Raw genomic sequence first — 15,954 nt, forward strand, 5'->3', positions numbered from 1 at the left:
AGAATAATCTGCACAGTTGGCCAAAAAAAACTTTAGCATCTAATGAAGACTATGGAGACTAGGGGTAACAGAAGTAAAATGAAAGTCACAAACAGGGAACAAGCAGAAAAAGGTTGAGAACCACTGGCTTGATTCAATGGAATCCTCTACTTCAGTCATTGATCATAATCAAGACTGAGCACAAGAATTCAGAGGATACGGAAATCAGCACGGAAGTAGATATAGCCCTATTGAAATGTGAAGTTAGCTCAAGGGAGGCTCCTCTTTGTCATGTTATTAAATTATGTTCTGTGTATCCATTCAAGGACTGGATCCAGCAGCATATTTCCAAATATCACAGTGGAATGTTCAAGACAAAGTGGATGTGGTCAAAAAATAGCTCGCACTACTGGGAGAACTGCAAACCTGATTAATCTCTTTTTATACATTGTCTTCTGGTCTCTACCCCGGAAGATGGAGATGAGTATCAGTTCAAATCAAAGTGTAAAAGTTACAGAGAAAGTGCAATGCAGGTAGACAATAAAGTGCAAAGTAGATTGTGAGCTTAAGATTCCATTTTATCATACAAGAGTGTTAGTTCAAGAGTCTAACAGGTAAAGTCTATTTGAAAGGGCTGCAAGCTTTCAAGGATGCAGAACAGCCTTAACTGTTTGCAAACTGCATGTTTAAAAACTTTAAAATCTTTTTCCAGCACAAAAGTTGACAATCGCTGACAAGGTGTTGTAGAGGTGGGGCTTTAGTTTGTGCTACATGAAACCTACTTGCAGTACAAAGCCCACTCTCCTTTGCAAGATACCGGTCAGTTGCAGAAGATCAGTGAATTCAGCTTTCTGTATTCTGACTTCATATGGATGGATGAGACCTTGGGAAGTGAATCTGAGTTGCATCTGGATTCAGCACGACCCTTATTAACCCTCCTAACTCTCCACTGGTGCTTCATCTTCTGCTGGTGTTTTCCAGCTATTTGTTTTTAATTCATACAAAAATCTTTGGAATAATTATTTACTGTTTGATTTTTTTTCTAATTCAACTTTGCGCTGACTGCTACAAAGTAATTACATATAATATTTTGTAATTATGCACAGCCTATATAAAATGAATACTTATTTCATTTATTCTACTGTCCGTATCTGAATCTCCTACTATAATAAATCCTGGAAATTTAAGATTCACATGTTTGAATATCATTAGCACCTGCCCATTTTGGCCATATATTCAGATTTTTAACTAGGACAGACTTAAAGCACTGAATAAAAATTTCTCTCAATATGAATTTACCTTGCATCAAAAACATCTTTAAAAACAGTTAAATGTTTTGCTAAATAGTTCACATAATAAAGTCATTAGTGTTAAAATGTAAATGGAAAAATATCACTTTTTCTCCATTTTAATAATCATGATATATTTTTACTGAAGCCATTACAGCACTTGATTTTTTTCCGGGACTACATGCATTACAAACCACACAAACTACAATTTTTTTTTGCTGAAAATTTAACAAATTTTAGTCTCTCTAGATAATGCTATACAGGCTATCAACAGCATGGCAACTTTATACAGAAACTTACAAACTCTTCTGCTGCTCCTACCAATTGTTCAGTATCATAAAACATCAATTTTGCGCAATCCATAAAATAAAAATTTTGTAAAAGATATTGATAGACAGTCTAAATATATTGTCATAACAATTCAAACAATAAGTTCATGCCTCCCCAACATAAAAATTTTACTCACCTCATCATAATAAAATCTAAAATCTGCCCTCTTTGACCTGACGTCCCACAGTACAACTGTTCCACTTTCAAACCCCAAGAGCAGCTGCAAGAGGAATTTGAAGATATAAAGTCAATTCCAAATAAATATGCTTGCGTCAACTCTAATGTAGATAACAATATACTGTGATCATTTATACTTCACATATGTAGCCACACCTTTTTATGTATTAGCAGCACAGAAATTCTAAGAAGTGTATAATATTATCCTTTGCCGGCATAGAAAATGCGAGAAGGTAAACTCCAAAGACAACTTAAATGAAAGATCCATTTACAGTCAACAACAGCCTCTATAACATGCCAAAAGGTTTAATTATTTTAAAATACAGTGGAAGCTTGATTTACTGAGTGCTGATTTACCAGTTAACAAGTTAGCTGTACAACATTTCAAAATTATGCTCTGTCATTTTAAAAGGTTTGCACTTCCAGACTTAAAAAGCTGGCCTCCAGAAAATACTTGAAAAGTACATTAAAAGTGCAGTGGAATACAGAATGTGTGCATTACAATGTGAGTAAAATTTCTACGAAGCACATTTATACAGTACAGTAAAGTTAATCTTGAGTCATACTAGGTTGTAATTTTGTCTGCACAGACCCATATTTGTGGACATACGGTTTTGACCATTGAATAGAAGCAGCATGGATACTTAAGAAGCTGGAAAAAGATACCACTGTAAAATATCTAAAGCAAACAAGATCTAGGATTTAAATAAACTATGAGTATTATGCAAGATGCCTTATGCCTTTTAACGCATTTAATACATGATACCTTATATCACATTTACATTTTTCTGGATTCTCCACAGAGGTGCTTCACTCCATATTCTGAATATCCGAGGATTGACTGTAACAACTGTTTGTTCATTATGTGTCCTGTTGTATGACATAGGTGATCGTAGTCTTTCAATGACCTTGACTGTCTTTGGCAAATTATTCTACAGAAGTGGTTTGCCCATTGCCTTCTTCTGGACAGTGTCTTTATAAGATGGGTGACCCCAGCCATTAGCAATATTTTTCAGAAATTTTCTGCCTGGCATCAGTGGTCGCATAGCTATGACTTGTGATATGCACCAGCTACTCACTTGACCATTCACCACCTGCTCCCATGGCTTCACATGACCCTGATCTGGGGGATCAGCAGGGGCTAAACCTTGTCCGAGGGTGACCTGCAGGTTAGTGGAGGAAAGAAGTGCCTTATGCCTCCTTTGGCACAGAACTGTCTCCACCCTGCCACCTTAACAACTGCACTTCATTCACTTATGGAATCTGTTAGCCACATCAACTTATCAGGTTATACATCAACTTATTTGTGTTTGATCTCACCTTTGTGAAATGCCTTGATTTTTGTTTTAACACAGTGAAGTTACCACATATTGCTGTTACCATATCAGCATCAAAATTCCAGTCCTTTATAATTAAGCAGTCCATCCTCACAAGCACCAAGAGTTGGATAACATTCAGATAAGATAATATATGCAAGTAATCTTCATGCCACAAAGTTCCAAGCAATGATCATCTCCAACAAGTGTTGAACTACCCATCTTTGACTATTAGCTACTTTTCCATAGTGCTACAAGCAGGGAATTAAAAGGACAATTCTTAAAGCATGACGAGAAACAATTAGGCCAGAACCATAGAACAACAGACAATCCTAACTTCAGTTGCACTCAGTATATGGCAGAGAATATTTGGCACACTATGATAATGTAGCAGAACATCTAGAATTTACTCTTTGTGCCTGAAACCTGGAATAAGAGGGGTTTAGTTATGGGTATGTTTTTACAATGGTCAACCTTATTTGGTATTGGTTTATTATGGTCTCATGTACTGAAATAAAGTGAAAAACTGTTTTGTGTGCCATCCAGACACATCATGTCATATATAATTACATGGAAGTAGTAAAAAGAGAATAGAATGCAGAATTTCTAGCTAATTAATAAATAAGACAGCTCAGAAGTGCATACACCAAGACCTAGACAACATTCAGGCATGGCTTTAGATGTGAGTAACATTTATGCCGCAAAAGTACCAGGCATTCACCATCTCTAACAAGATGAGGTCTAACCTTTTACACCTGAAATTCAATAGTATTTCCATTTCAGATTCCTCCCATTTTTAACAACCTTCGGTGGATTACCAGTGGCTGGAAGCTCAAGTCAACTTAAACCAGATTTTGTGGCTACATAATCAGTGGAAAAGTAATACAGCATGGAAAACCTTGGATAATTGTCTCAGATCCTGGCATAGAAATGCTTTTTCCATTATATATAATTCAGGAAGCTGGTGAAATATTCTTCAATTTATTGAGTAAGTTCTATCGACACTTGACACCATCTAAGAAGAACCGGCCAATTTGACAACTCATTCACAACCCAAACATACATTTCCAATAGATACAGAGATGTTGGTTTCCTTTCTAAAGCACTTTAATATGTGAATGCCACGATTTTTTGATAACTCATTACATAAAATAGGGTTAAGAAATGCTATTTTACTGTCATCACAATTGAAGACAAACTTATTCTCTTCATCTTCTATTTATTTAGCTTATCTGCTAACCAAGTATCTTTTTTTGTTGTATATAGTATTGTTAAATTACAACTCAGTTTTGTGAGGACACAGCCCCAACAGTGAAGATTAATTGTTCAGCAGAAACGCAGCACAATGCAGTGATATCTAATCAGGAATCTAGATTTGAGAACAAAGGAAACCTAAGGCTATTAGTCACTGAAAATTCAATCAGTTTTTCAGACTTCCATATTCGTGTGCTGCTAAACTTGGGTGTCAAAAATAATATTGTGACAGATGACTCTGCACCTGTCTCTATACTTTACCCTATCCAGCAGCTTCATTTGATAATTCCTCTCCATTTCCAAGGCATACTATCTACAAGGCTCATATCAGTAGCATGATATAATACTTTTCACTTGTCTGAACAAATGGAGCAGGGTAAGTCACTTTTTAGGCAGCTAAAGAGGACTGCAAACTTAATAAACATCAGGATAGACAAATAATTGAAAAATGAGGTTGAACACAGATAAATGGGATATAGGAAAGTCACATTAAATGGAAGATGAAAGTTTAGATGGAGTTTAAGAATAATGAGAACTCAAGAACATGAATACAGTAATTACTAAAGGTTGCAACCCCAATCATAAGAAGAATCCACACAATATAGTTTATTTCACAAAGAATAGATTTGAAAAAAATGGAGATTTGTTATGCTTTTACTGTATCCATTTTGATTTGACAAGAGTACCACATACAGTTCTGGTCACCATATTATAAAATGGATGTAGGGGACGGAAGAAATACCAAAGGTTTACAAAGATGATACCAGACATGTGAGAGAATACATTTCAGTAAAGGGTGCTAAGTCTAGTCTTCTGTCTTGAAAAAAATGACTGAGGGGTAACCCAAAGCTGAAGAACTTCCTGAATATTCATTACACTTTAGCCTCCACCTTCAGGGTTAGAGGATTCCAGTGATTCAACACCATTGCAAAATGAAATTTAGATATATTTTGGGTTAAATGACTGATCTATTGAAATGATACTTCTTCATTCAACATTCTCTCACAAGGGAAAGCCTCTCAATAGGCATCTTGTCATGTCCCTTTAGGATCTTACAAGTTTCAATGCAATCTTCTAAACTCAAAGAATACAGATTTAATCTGTTTAGAGTTTAATATAGCGAGTAAACAACATTATCAAATTTAAAGGAAATGAACTTCAGAGATTTGGTCAAACTAGTGAATATATAACTCATCAGATTTACAGAAGATCTTACCCAATATTCCACCCATAAAGCCAGAGTTGCTAAGTTCCAATCATTTGGCTTGTGTTTTTGTGTATGGCTAACTTCATATCTTCTTTGCTTTCTGTATTCTGCCTTTTATTTGGTCTTGGCAGGTTCATCCTGCTGTCATTTTCTGATCATGTTTCTAATTTCTTTGCAACCAAATATTCATATTTAATTCTTTCAAGGTCTGGTATCACAAGTATTATGCTAATAAGTAACCAATACATTCTTTCCAAGGTCACTGTTTCGTTCCTTAGAATTCGTGGCCAAAACTGAACAGTGGTTAAGCTAATGCTTGATGAAAACCTCTGTATAATTTAAGAAACATTTCTTAACTTTTGAACACTGAACCAATTGAAATAAAATCCAGTTTTGTTCATCTCATTTGTGCGCATAGTCTTGTTTTTAACAATCTGAGTACGAGTAAACAAATTCCTTTTTCCCGTTCATAATGAATAGTCTTGTGGACCATTTCTAAAGGCTAACTGCCACAGTCTTTCTTGCTTGACAGTCAGTCTATCATTTTTGCTGGCTTCTGGATGTGGGTATAAACAAAGAAATTTTTATCTCCCTCCTTTCTTATCCTTCTCAACTCTATGCTGGCAAGTAAACATTGGCACAGTTCTATTGACTCTTCTGCTTTCTTGACAGGAAAGGTTAAGATATTTCTAGATTTAAGATATTGGAAAAGATTTGTAGCTCGGGTTGAGGATGTTGTTATTGAGTAGCTCGCTGAGCTGGCTTGTTAGCTTGCAGACCTTTCGTTGCCCAGCTAGGCAACATCATCAGTGCAACTACACAGCTTGGACAACAATTATCACCTAATCAGATTTTAATGAACCAATCACGGATTACATAATCCATAACCAATAGAAATGGCACATATATCCACACGCACACAAATGGACTGATCACAGGGCACATAAAAGATGAACTATGTAGATCAGCAATATTTCATTCGAAGTTGCACTGATGAAGTTGCCCAGCTGGGTAATAAAACATCTGGAAGCTAACAAGCCAGCTCGGAGAGCTGCTCAACAACAACATATTCCTAGATTATTTGTGAGAAGTGCAGAAAACAGATGGAGTTAGGAAACAATGGGACAAAAAGAGGAAGAAAACAAGAGATGCACTAAATACAGAAAGAAATGAAGATTACAATAGTCACTGAGTTGGCGAAAAATAACACTAAGGAAGAACTGCCAATAATCCAATGTTCTATATTCCTGCTGAACACTATACTGAATTATTTTAATCAAAGTCTTAGGTATTCTGCAGCAAAAATGCAAACTGCTGGATGAACTCAAGGGATCGAACAGCATTCGTGGAGGCAATGTTTTAGGTTGTGTCTCTGAACCAGGACTGTGCATGTAGAGACATAACCAGTACAAAGAGGTAAGTCAGTAGGTGTGACAGGGGAAGGTAGTTGGTAGGAGGAATCAGTTTAGGAGGAGATGAAGGGCAGATAGAGCCAGGTGCAGAGAACGGGAGGGATAGGATTGAGACAGAGGCTGCAAGGTGATAAGTGAGGCCAGCTAAGGGAGGGAAACTAGTTGGCTGGGGAAGGGGATACAGAGGGTAGGCCTGAAGAGGCGAAGCTCAGGTGGTAAGTATGGTTAAATGGGAAGTTAGAGGAAGCCTTTAAAAAACAACAGAAAACAACTAAAAAAGCAATAAGGAGAGAAAAGATGAAATACAAAGGGAAGCTAGCCAGTAATATAAAAGAGAATACCAAAATATATTAAATATCAGGATATCAAATATATGAAGAGTAATAAAGAGGCGAGAATGGATATCAGACCGCTGTAAAATGACACCAGAGAGGTAGTAATGGGGGACAAAGAATTGGTGAAGGAACTTAATAAGTATCTTGCATCATTCTTCAATATGAAAAACATTAACGATATGCCAGAAATCCTAGAGCGTCAGGGAACAGAAGTGTTGTTGCTATTATTAAGGAGAAGGTGGTTGGAAAGGTGAAAGGTCTGAAAATAGATAAATCATCTGGACCAATTAAACTACACTCCAAGGTTCTAAAAGAGGTAGCTGAAGAAACTGTAGAGGCATTAGCAATGTCCTTTCAAGAATCAACAGGACTGGAAAACTGAAAATATAATTCCATTCTTTTTAAGAAGGGAGGGAGGTAGAAGAGAGGGAATTATAAATCAGGCCAATTAGCCTGATTTTAGTAGTTGGGAAGAAGTTGAAGTCTATTATTAAGGATGAGATTTTGCGATACTTGCAGGTACATGATAAAATAGGGCAAAGTCTGAATGGTTTCCTTAAGGGGAAATATTACCTGACAAATCTGTTGGAATTATTTGAAGAAATAACAGGCCAAATAGACAAAGGAGAGTCAACAGATGCTGCTTACTTGGATTTTCAAAAGGCCTTTGACAAGGTGCCACACATAAGTCTACTTTACAAGATAAAAGCCCATCGCATTATAGGAAAGACACCAGCATGAATAGAGGATTGGCTGACTGGCATGAGGCAAAGATATGGAATAAAGAGGCCCTTTACTGGTTAGCTGCCGGTGACTAGTGTTGTTCCACAGGGGTCAGTTTTGAGAGTGCTTCGTTTCGTGTTCTATGTCAATGATTTAGATTACAACATTGACGACTTTCTGGCCGAATTTGCAGACAATACGAAGATAGATGGAGGGGCAAGTAGTGTTTAGGAAGCAGGGAGTCCTGCAGAAGGACTTGGAGTGATTGGGAGAATGGACAAAGAAGTGGCAGATGGAATATAGTATAGGGAAGTATATGGCCATACACTTTGGGAGAAGGAATGAAGACATGGACTATTTTCTAAACTGAGAAAATTCAAAAATCAGAGGTATAAAGGGATTGGGAGTCCAAATCCACAGCAATTCCCTGAAGGTTAACTTGCAGATTGAGTCAGTGGCAAGCAAGACAAATGCAAATGTTAGCATTAATTTTGAGAGGATTAGAATACAAGATCAAGGATGTAATGCTGAGGCTTCATAAGGTATAGGTCAGACTGCACTTGGAGTACTGTAAGCAGTTTGGGGCTCCATATCTAAGAAAAGATGTGCTGGCATTGAAGAGGGTCCAGAGGAGTTACACGAGAATGATTCCTGGAATGAAAAGGTTAACATATGAGGAGTATTTGATGGCTCACAGAAGAATGGGGGGAGGGGGATCTCATTAAAACCTATCGAATATTGAAAGTTCTGGATAGAGTGGATATAGGGAGGATGTTTCCTATAGTGGGTGAGTCTAGAATCTGAGTCTACGGCCTCACACTAGATGGATGTCCATTTAGAACAGAGATGAGGAGGAATTTCTTTAGCCAAAAGGTAGTGAATCTGTGGAATTTATTGCCATAGGTGGCTGTTAAGGCCAAGTTATTGAGAAACTTAAAGTGGAGGTTGACAGGTTCTTGATTAGTCAAGATGTCAAAGATTACAGGGAGAAGACAGGAGAAAGAGGTTGAGAGGGATAATATATCAGCTATGAAGGAATAGTGGAATAGATCTGATGGGCCGATGGCCTAACTCTGCTCCTATGTCTTATTGTGTTATGTGGGTGGTAGGAAGGCAGAAATGGGAAAGATGAACAAAGGAAACGAAAACCTAAGTAGGCAGCAGTGGGAAATAAACATAGGGGGTTGGTTACTTGAAATTGGAAAATACTACGTTCATACTGTTGAATTGTAGGCTATCCAAATTCACTTGGGTTTCTCTTTCCCTGGCATTCCCTCCCTATAACATTCACAACACTTTCAGTTCTGATGCAAGATTGTTTGCCTTTGGCTCCACAGATGTTGTTCAACCTGCAGCATCTGCATTCTTTAGTGCTTCTGGTACTCTGTAATAAATCTCAAAACAAACTGAAGATAAAGGAAATCCAAAGCTCAAGCAGATATAGGAGGAAATCAAAAGATTTACCCAAAATGTTACCTTTAGTGAAGGTTTTGTAGGTACTTGGAAAGATCTGTGATTGTTCTCCGCAGTACAGTTAGTGCTTTTGGGGAGGGTTTAAACTAGATTTGCAGGGGGATGGGAACCAGAGTGCCAGAGCTGATAGTGGAGCGGGGGTGAAAGTAAAGGATGTTAAAAGTTCATGCAAAGTCACAAATAGAACGGTTGTGTGTGGCGGTAATAATCTTCTGAGGTATGTCTATTTCCAGGCAAGGAGTATTGTGGGGAAGGCTGACGAGCTGAGGGCGTGGATTGACACATGGAATTACGATATTATAGCCATTAGTGAAACTTGGCTGCAGGAGGGGCAGGACTGGCAACGTAATGTTCCAGGGTTCCGATGTTTCAGACGTGATAGAGGCAGAGGAATGAAGGGTGGAGGGGAGGGGTGGCATTGCTAGTCAGGGAAAATGTTACAGCAGTGCTCATGCAGGACAGATTAGAGGGCTTGTCTACCGAGGCCATATGGGTGGAGCTGAGAAACAGGAAAGGTATGACCACATTAATGGGGTTGTATTATAGCCCACCCAATAGTCAGCAAGAATTGGAGGAGCAAATCTGCAGAGAGATAGCAGACAACTGCAGGAAACACAAAGTTGTGATAGTAGGGGATTTTAATTTTCCACATATTGATTGGGATTCCCATACTGTTAAAGGTCTAGACGGGTTAGAGTTTGTAAAATGTGCACAGGCAAGTTTTCTAAATCAATATATAGAGGTACCAACTAGAGAGAATGCAGTATTAGATGTCTTATTAGGAAACAAGTTATTAGGAAACAGGCAATGGAAGTATGTGTAGGGGAACACTTTGGTTCCAGTGATCAAAGCACCATTAGTTTCAACTTGATCATGGATGAAGACAGATTTGGTCCTCAGGTTTAGGTTCTAAACTGGAAAAAGGCCAAATTTGAAGAAATGAGAAAGGATCTAAAAAGCATGGATTGGGACAGGTTGTACTCTGGCAAGGATGTGATTGGTAAGTGGGAGGCCTTCAAAGGAGAAATTTTGAGAATGCAGAGTTTATATGTTCCAGTCAGGATTAAAAGCAAAGTAAATAAGAATAAGGAACTTTGGTTCTCAAGGGATATTGGAACTCTGATAAAGAAGAAGAGAGAGATGTATGACATGTATAGGAAACAGGGAGCAAATAAGGTGCTTGAGGAGTGCAAAAAAATACTTAAGAAATCAGGAGGGCTAAAAGAAGACATGAGGTTGCTTTGGCAGTCAAAGTGAAGGATAATCCAAAGAGCTTCTACAGGTATATTAAGAGCAAAAGAATAGTAAGGGATAAAATTGGTCCTCTTGAACATCAGAGTGGTTGGCTATGTATGGAATCAAAAGAAATGGGGAAGATCTTAAATGGGTTTTTGCATCTGTATTTACTAAGGAAACTGGCATGGAGTCAATGGAAATAAGGCAAACAAGTAGTGAGGTCATGGAACTTATACAGATTGAGGAGGAGGAGGTGCTTGCTATCTTGAGGCAAATCAGAGTAGATAAATCCCCAGGACCTGACAGAGTATTCCCTCAGACCTTGAAGGAGACTAGTGTTGAAATTGCAGGGGCCCTGGCAAATATATTTAAAATGTCTATTAGAGTTTTTCGAGGAGGTTACCAGGAAAGCGGATGTAGGGAGGAAAGTGGATGTAGGGAAGGCAGTGGATGTTGTCTACTTGGACTTTAGTAAGGCCTTTGACAAGGTCCCGCATGGGAGGTTAGTTAGGAAGATTCAGTCGCTAGGTATACATGGAGAGGTAATAAATTGGATTAGACATTAGCTCAATGGAAGAAGCCAGAGAGTGGTAGTGGAGGATTGCTTCTCTGAGTGGAGGCCTGTGACTAGTGGTGTGCCACAGGGATTAGTGCTGGGTCCATTGTTATTTGTCATCTATATCAATGATCTGGATGATAATGTGGTAAATTGGATCAGCAAATTTGCTGATGATACAAAGATTGGAGGTGTAGTGGACAGTGAGGAAGGTTCTCAAAGCTTGCAGAGGGATTTGGACCAGCTGGAAAAATGGGCGGAAAAATGGCAGATGGAGTTTAATACAGACAAGTGTGAGGTATTGCAATTTGGAAGGACAAACCAAGGTAGAACATACAAGGTAAATGGTAGGGCACTGAGGAGTGCAGTAGAACAGAGGGATCTGGGAATACAGATACAAAATTCCCTAAAAGTGGCATCACAGGTAGATAGGATCGCAAAGAGAGCTTTTGAACATTGGCCTTTATAAATCAAAGTAATGAATATAAGAGTTGGAATGTTATGGTGAGGTTCCTGTACTGTGGAAGACGTTCTGCCTCGTCTCTGTGCCGAAGACGCCGCGCCCCAGCGGCCTCAATGACTACAGACCGGTGGCATTGACCTCCCACATCATGAAGACCCTGGAGAGACTTGTTCTGGAGCTGCTCCAGCCTATGGTCAGGCCACACTTAGATCCCCTCCAGTTCGCCTACCAGCCCCGACTAGGAGTTGAGGATGCCATCGTCTACCTGCTGAACCGTGTCTACGCCCACCTGGACAAGCCAGCGAGCCCTGTGAGGGTCATGTTTTTTGACTTCTCCAGTGTGTTCAACACCACCCGCCCTGCTCTGCTGGAGGAGAATCTGACAGCGATGCAGGTGGATGCTTCCCTGGTATCATGGATTCTTGATTACCTGTCTGGCAGACCACAGTACGTGTGCTTGCAACACTGTGTGTCCGACATAGTGATCAGCAGCACTGGGGCTCCACAGGGGACTGTCTTGTCTCCCTTTCTCTTCACCATTTACACCTCGGACTTCAACTTCTGCACAGAGTCTTGTCATCTTCAGAAGTTTTCTGATGATTCTGCCATAGTTGGATGCATCAGCAAGGGAGATGAGGCTGAGTACAGGGCTATGGTAGGAAACTTTGTCACATGGTGTGAGCAGAATTACCTGCAGCTTAATGTGAAAAAGACTGAGGAGCTGGTGGTAGACCTGAGGAGAGCTAAGGTACCGGTGACCCCTGTTTCCATCCAGGGAGTCAGTGTGGACATGGTGGAGGATTACAAATACCTGGAGATACGAATTGACAATAAACCGGACTGGTCAAAGAACACTGAGGCTGTCTACAAGAAGGGTCAGAGCTGTCTCTATTTCCTGAGGAGACTGAGGTCCTTTAACATCTGCCGGACGATGCTGAGGATGTTCTACGAGTCTGTGGTGGCTAGTGCTATCATGTTTGCTGTTATGTGCTGGGGCAGCAGGCTGAGGGTAGCAGACACCAACAGAATCAACAAACTTATTCGTAAGGCCAGTGATGTTGTGGGGATGGAACTGGACTCTCTCACGGTGGTGTCTGAAAAGAGGATGCTGTCTAAGTTGCATGCCATCTTGGACAATGTTTCCCATCCACTACATAATGTACTGGGTGGGCACAGGAGTACATTCAGCCAGAGACTCATTCCTCCAAGATGCAGCACAGAGCGTCATAGGAAGTCATTCCTGCCTGTGGCCATCAAACTTTACAACTCCTCCCTTGGAGGGTCAGACACCCTGTGCCGATAGGCTGGTCCTGGACTTATTTCATAATTTACTGGCATAATTTACATATTGCTATTTAACTATTTATGGTTCTATTACTATTTATTATTTATGGTGCAACTGTAACAAAAACAAATTTCCCCCTGGGATCAATAAAATATGACTATGACTATAAGGCATTGGTGAGGCCAAATTTGGAGTATTGTGTACAGTTTTGGTCACCAAATTACAGGAAGGATATTAATAAGGTTGAAAGAGTGCAGAGAAGGTTCACAAGGATGTTGCCGGGACTTGAGAAAGTGAGCTACAGAGAAAGGTTGGATAGGTTAGGACTTTATTTCCTGGAGCGCAAAAGAATGAGGGGAGATTTGATAGAGGTATATAAAATTATGATGGGTATAGATAGAGTGAATGCAAGCAGGCTTTTTCCACTGAGGCTAGGGGAGAAAAAAACCCAGAGGACATGGGTTAAGGGTGAAGGGGGAAAAGTTTAAAGGGAACATGGGGGGGGGGCTTCTTCACACAGAGAGTGGTGGGAGTATGGAATGAGCTGCCAGATGAACTGGTAAATGCGGGCTCACTTTTAACATTTAAGAAAAACTTGGACAGGTACATAGGTGAGAGGTAAATGGAGGGATACGGTCCAGGTGCAGGTCAGTGGGACTAGGCAGAAAAATGGTTCGGCACAGCCAAGGGCCCAAAAGGCCTGTTTCTGCGCTGTAATGTTCTACAGAGAAGATAGAGAGATTTTTTTGAGGTTCAAATTTATGGAAGTTCAAAAAAGAAGCGTCCCTCATTGTTAGATGGTCACTACACAGGCGAAAAGTCTGTGCAGCCATGATAGACTAGGACAGGCCTTTTTGCTACACTAGGGTTCTATTATTTTACGCACTGGACTCCCCAAAACTGTCAGTGACTGAAATGATAGAATCCTAGTGTATGAGATCTTAGACTGATGTGACACACTGGTTCTGTCGGCTGATTAAGTCTAGGGGAGACACGCTACAGTTCCGCCAAACACAGGAGATTGAAGCGCAAGCCTCCCAAATCCCCATGTTTGTGTGGATGCTGCGTGATTTGTTACCCTGTTACAAATAAGTACCATGATTTAATAGACAGTACATCACATACAACTAAAAGATTTAGCATTATAATTCTTAATTTGACTAAAGGGTTGGTGAAGAAAAATTAAAAAAAAGAAAAGGACACATTTTAATGAAACAGTCCAATGTGTCACGGTTTCCCCTTCGCCGATCCTCCTTCATCTCCCTGGGCTTCATCAAATCACGGCCCCACTCCAGGTCGACTCCTCCGACCTCTTCTCTCTGGCGTCTTCCCTCTTCTCCCCTCTCAAAAGCCCCAAGCACAACCTTAGCGTCCCTCACCAGAGAAACCTCCCCTGAATCCATTCATCCCCATTGGATGGCACACATTTCTCCTATCTTTTATCTTCAATAGTAACCCAAACAAGCAGCCTACACAGAGAACAGAAAAGCACAACAGAGAAAAAATATGAACCGTGTGAACCAGGGCATTACACTGATAAGTAGCAAGTAACCTGTTTGATTTCCAGCATGTTCTATTTAGAGAAGGTTATTCGGGATAGTACTGAGAAACTTGTGGCCATGCATCAGAAGCCCAAGTGCCCTGCATGGGTGTTGATAGGAGCGGTCCACTTCATAAACAAATCACCTCATCAGCCACAACCTGTCCCACCTGTGGAGGAGACTAGGATTGGCACTCTGGATGCATTAACCACTTCAGAAACCTGGACAGCAAGCAGGTAATCCTGAGTCTTGAGGGTCAGCCCAAGAAGAACCAAATCAAGCCTATCCTCCCTACTTTTGTACTCAATTCCCCACAAAATAAATAATACATTCTGTCAGCTCTTCCAATTACTTGAAGACCCTGCATACCAGCCTTTGCAATTTATTCACTAGAGCAACCAGATTGCTTTGCACCTCACAGCACTGTAATCTCTCACTATCTTGACAGGTTACTATTTTTAATTTTACACCACCAAAATGGATAACTTCATATTTCCCTGCAACATTCGCCAGATTGCTACCCACTCACTTTATCTAACTCTATTGCTTTGTAGTCTCTATGTCCCCTTCACAGGTTACTTTCCTGTTTATTTTTGTTTCATCTGCGAACTTAGCAACTGTACCTTTTATGCTTTTATCCAAGATCTTTATATAATTGCAAATCATTGATTTTCCAATATCAATTTATAAACACAAAAGAATCTGAAGTTGCTGGAAGTCTAGAGCAACACATACAAAATGCTAGAGGAACTCAGTAGGCCAGGCAGCATCTAGGGAGGGGAATAAACAGTCGATGACTCAGGCTGAGACCCTTCATGTTTATTCCTCTCCCTAGATGCTGCCTCACCTGCTGAGTTCCTCCAGCATTTTGTGTGTGTTGCTCCAGTAACAATTATTCATTTGGCACCTCTGGTTCTATTTCATCTTGTTTTGGATTCCAGTATCTTTGAGGAATGGTGTTCCTTAAATCCCTTTCGCCCATTAACTAATTAATTGTCCACCATCAAGTTGTTCAATATTCAGAACTATAACAGCATATTTTCAATGTTAATTCAGTTTACATGTGGGCCAGCAATACCACCCTATTAACTGAAGGGGATAACCTACTCAAACACACGGATAGTTGAAACATTTCCCACCACTGCATCCACTCACGTGATACCAAAGCTCATGGCATGGCAACAATTTAATTCTCATGTTTTGAAGCTGCAAGGTGAGCATTAATGTACTTCATTGTTACAAAACAAAATCAGTCAGGCTTTGTTACCAGGTTTGCTCTGTTGCACTCCCATATAGAAATTAAACGTGAGCCAGAGTTTTAGTTTAAACTACAAACATGACTGAATAAATTACAAAAACTGAAGAACAGTACTCTCGC

General features: G+C 39.8%; 1 protein-coding gene across 2 annotated transcripts in view; it reads right to left on the bottom strand.

Annotated features, from left to right (window-relative positions):
• LOC140199763 (syntaxin-binding protein 5-like) overlaps positions 1-15,954 on the bottom strand; it is a 340,576-nt gene that overhangs the window by 163,730 nt on the left and 160,892 nt on the right. For both annotated transcript variants that reach the window (XM_072262244.1, XM_072262243.1), the window contains exon 7: positions 1,735-1,818. In XM_072262244.1, coding sequence (XP_072118345.1) covers positions 1,735-1,818 — 84 coding nt within the window. The remainder of the gene's footprint in view (positions 1-1,734; positions 1,819-15,954) is intronic.

Source organism: Mobula birostris, chromosome 6, assembly GCF_030028105.1.
Source record: "Mobula birostris isolate sMobBir1 chromosome 6, sMobBir1.hap1, whole genome shotgun sequence".
In the NCBI taxonomy this organism is placed as follows: domain Eukaryota; kingdom Metazoa; phylum Chordata; class Chondrichthyes; order Myliobatiformes; family Myliobatidae; genus Mobula; species Mobula birostris.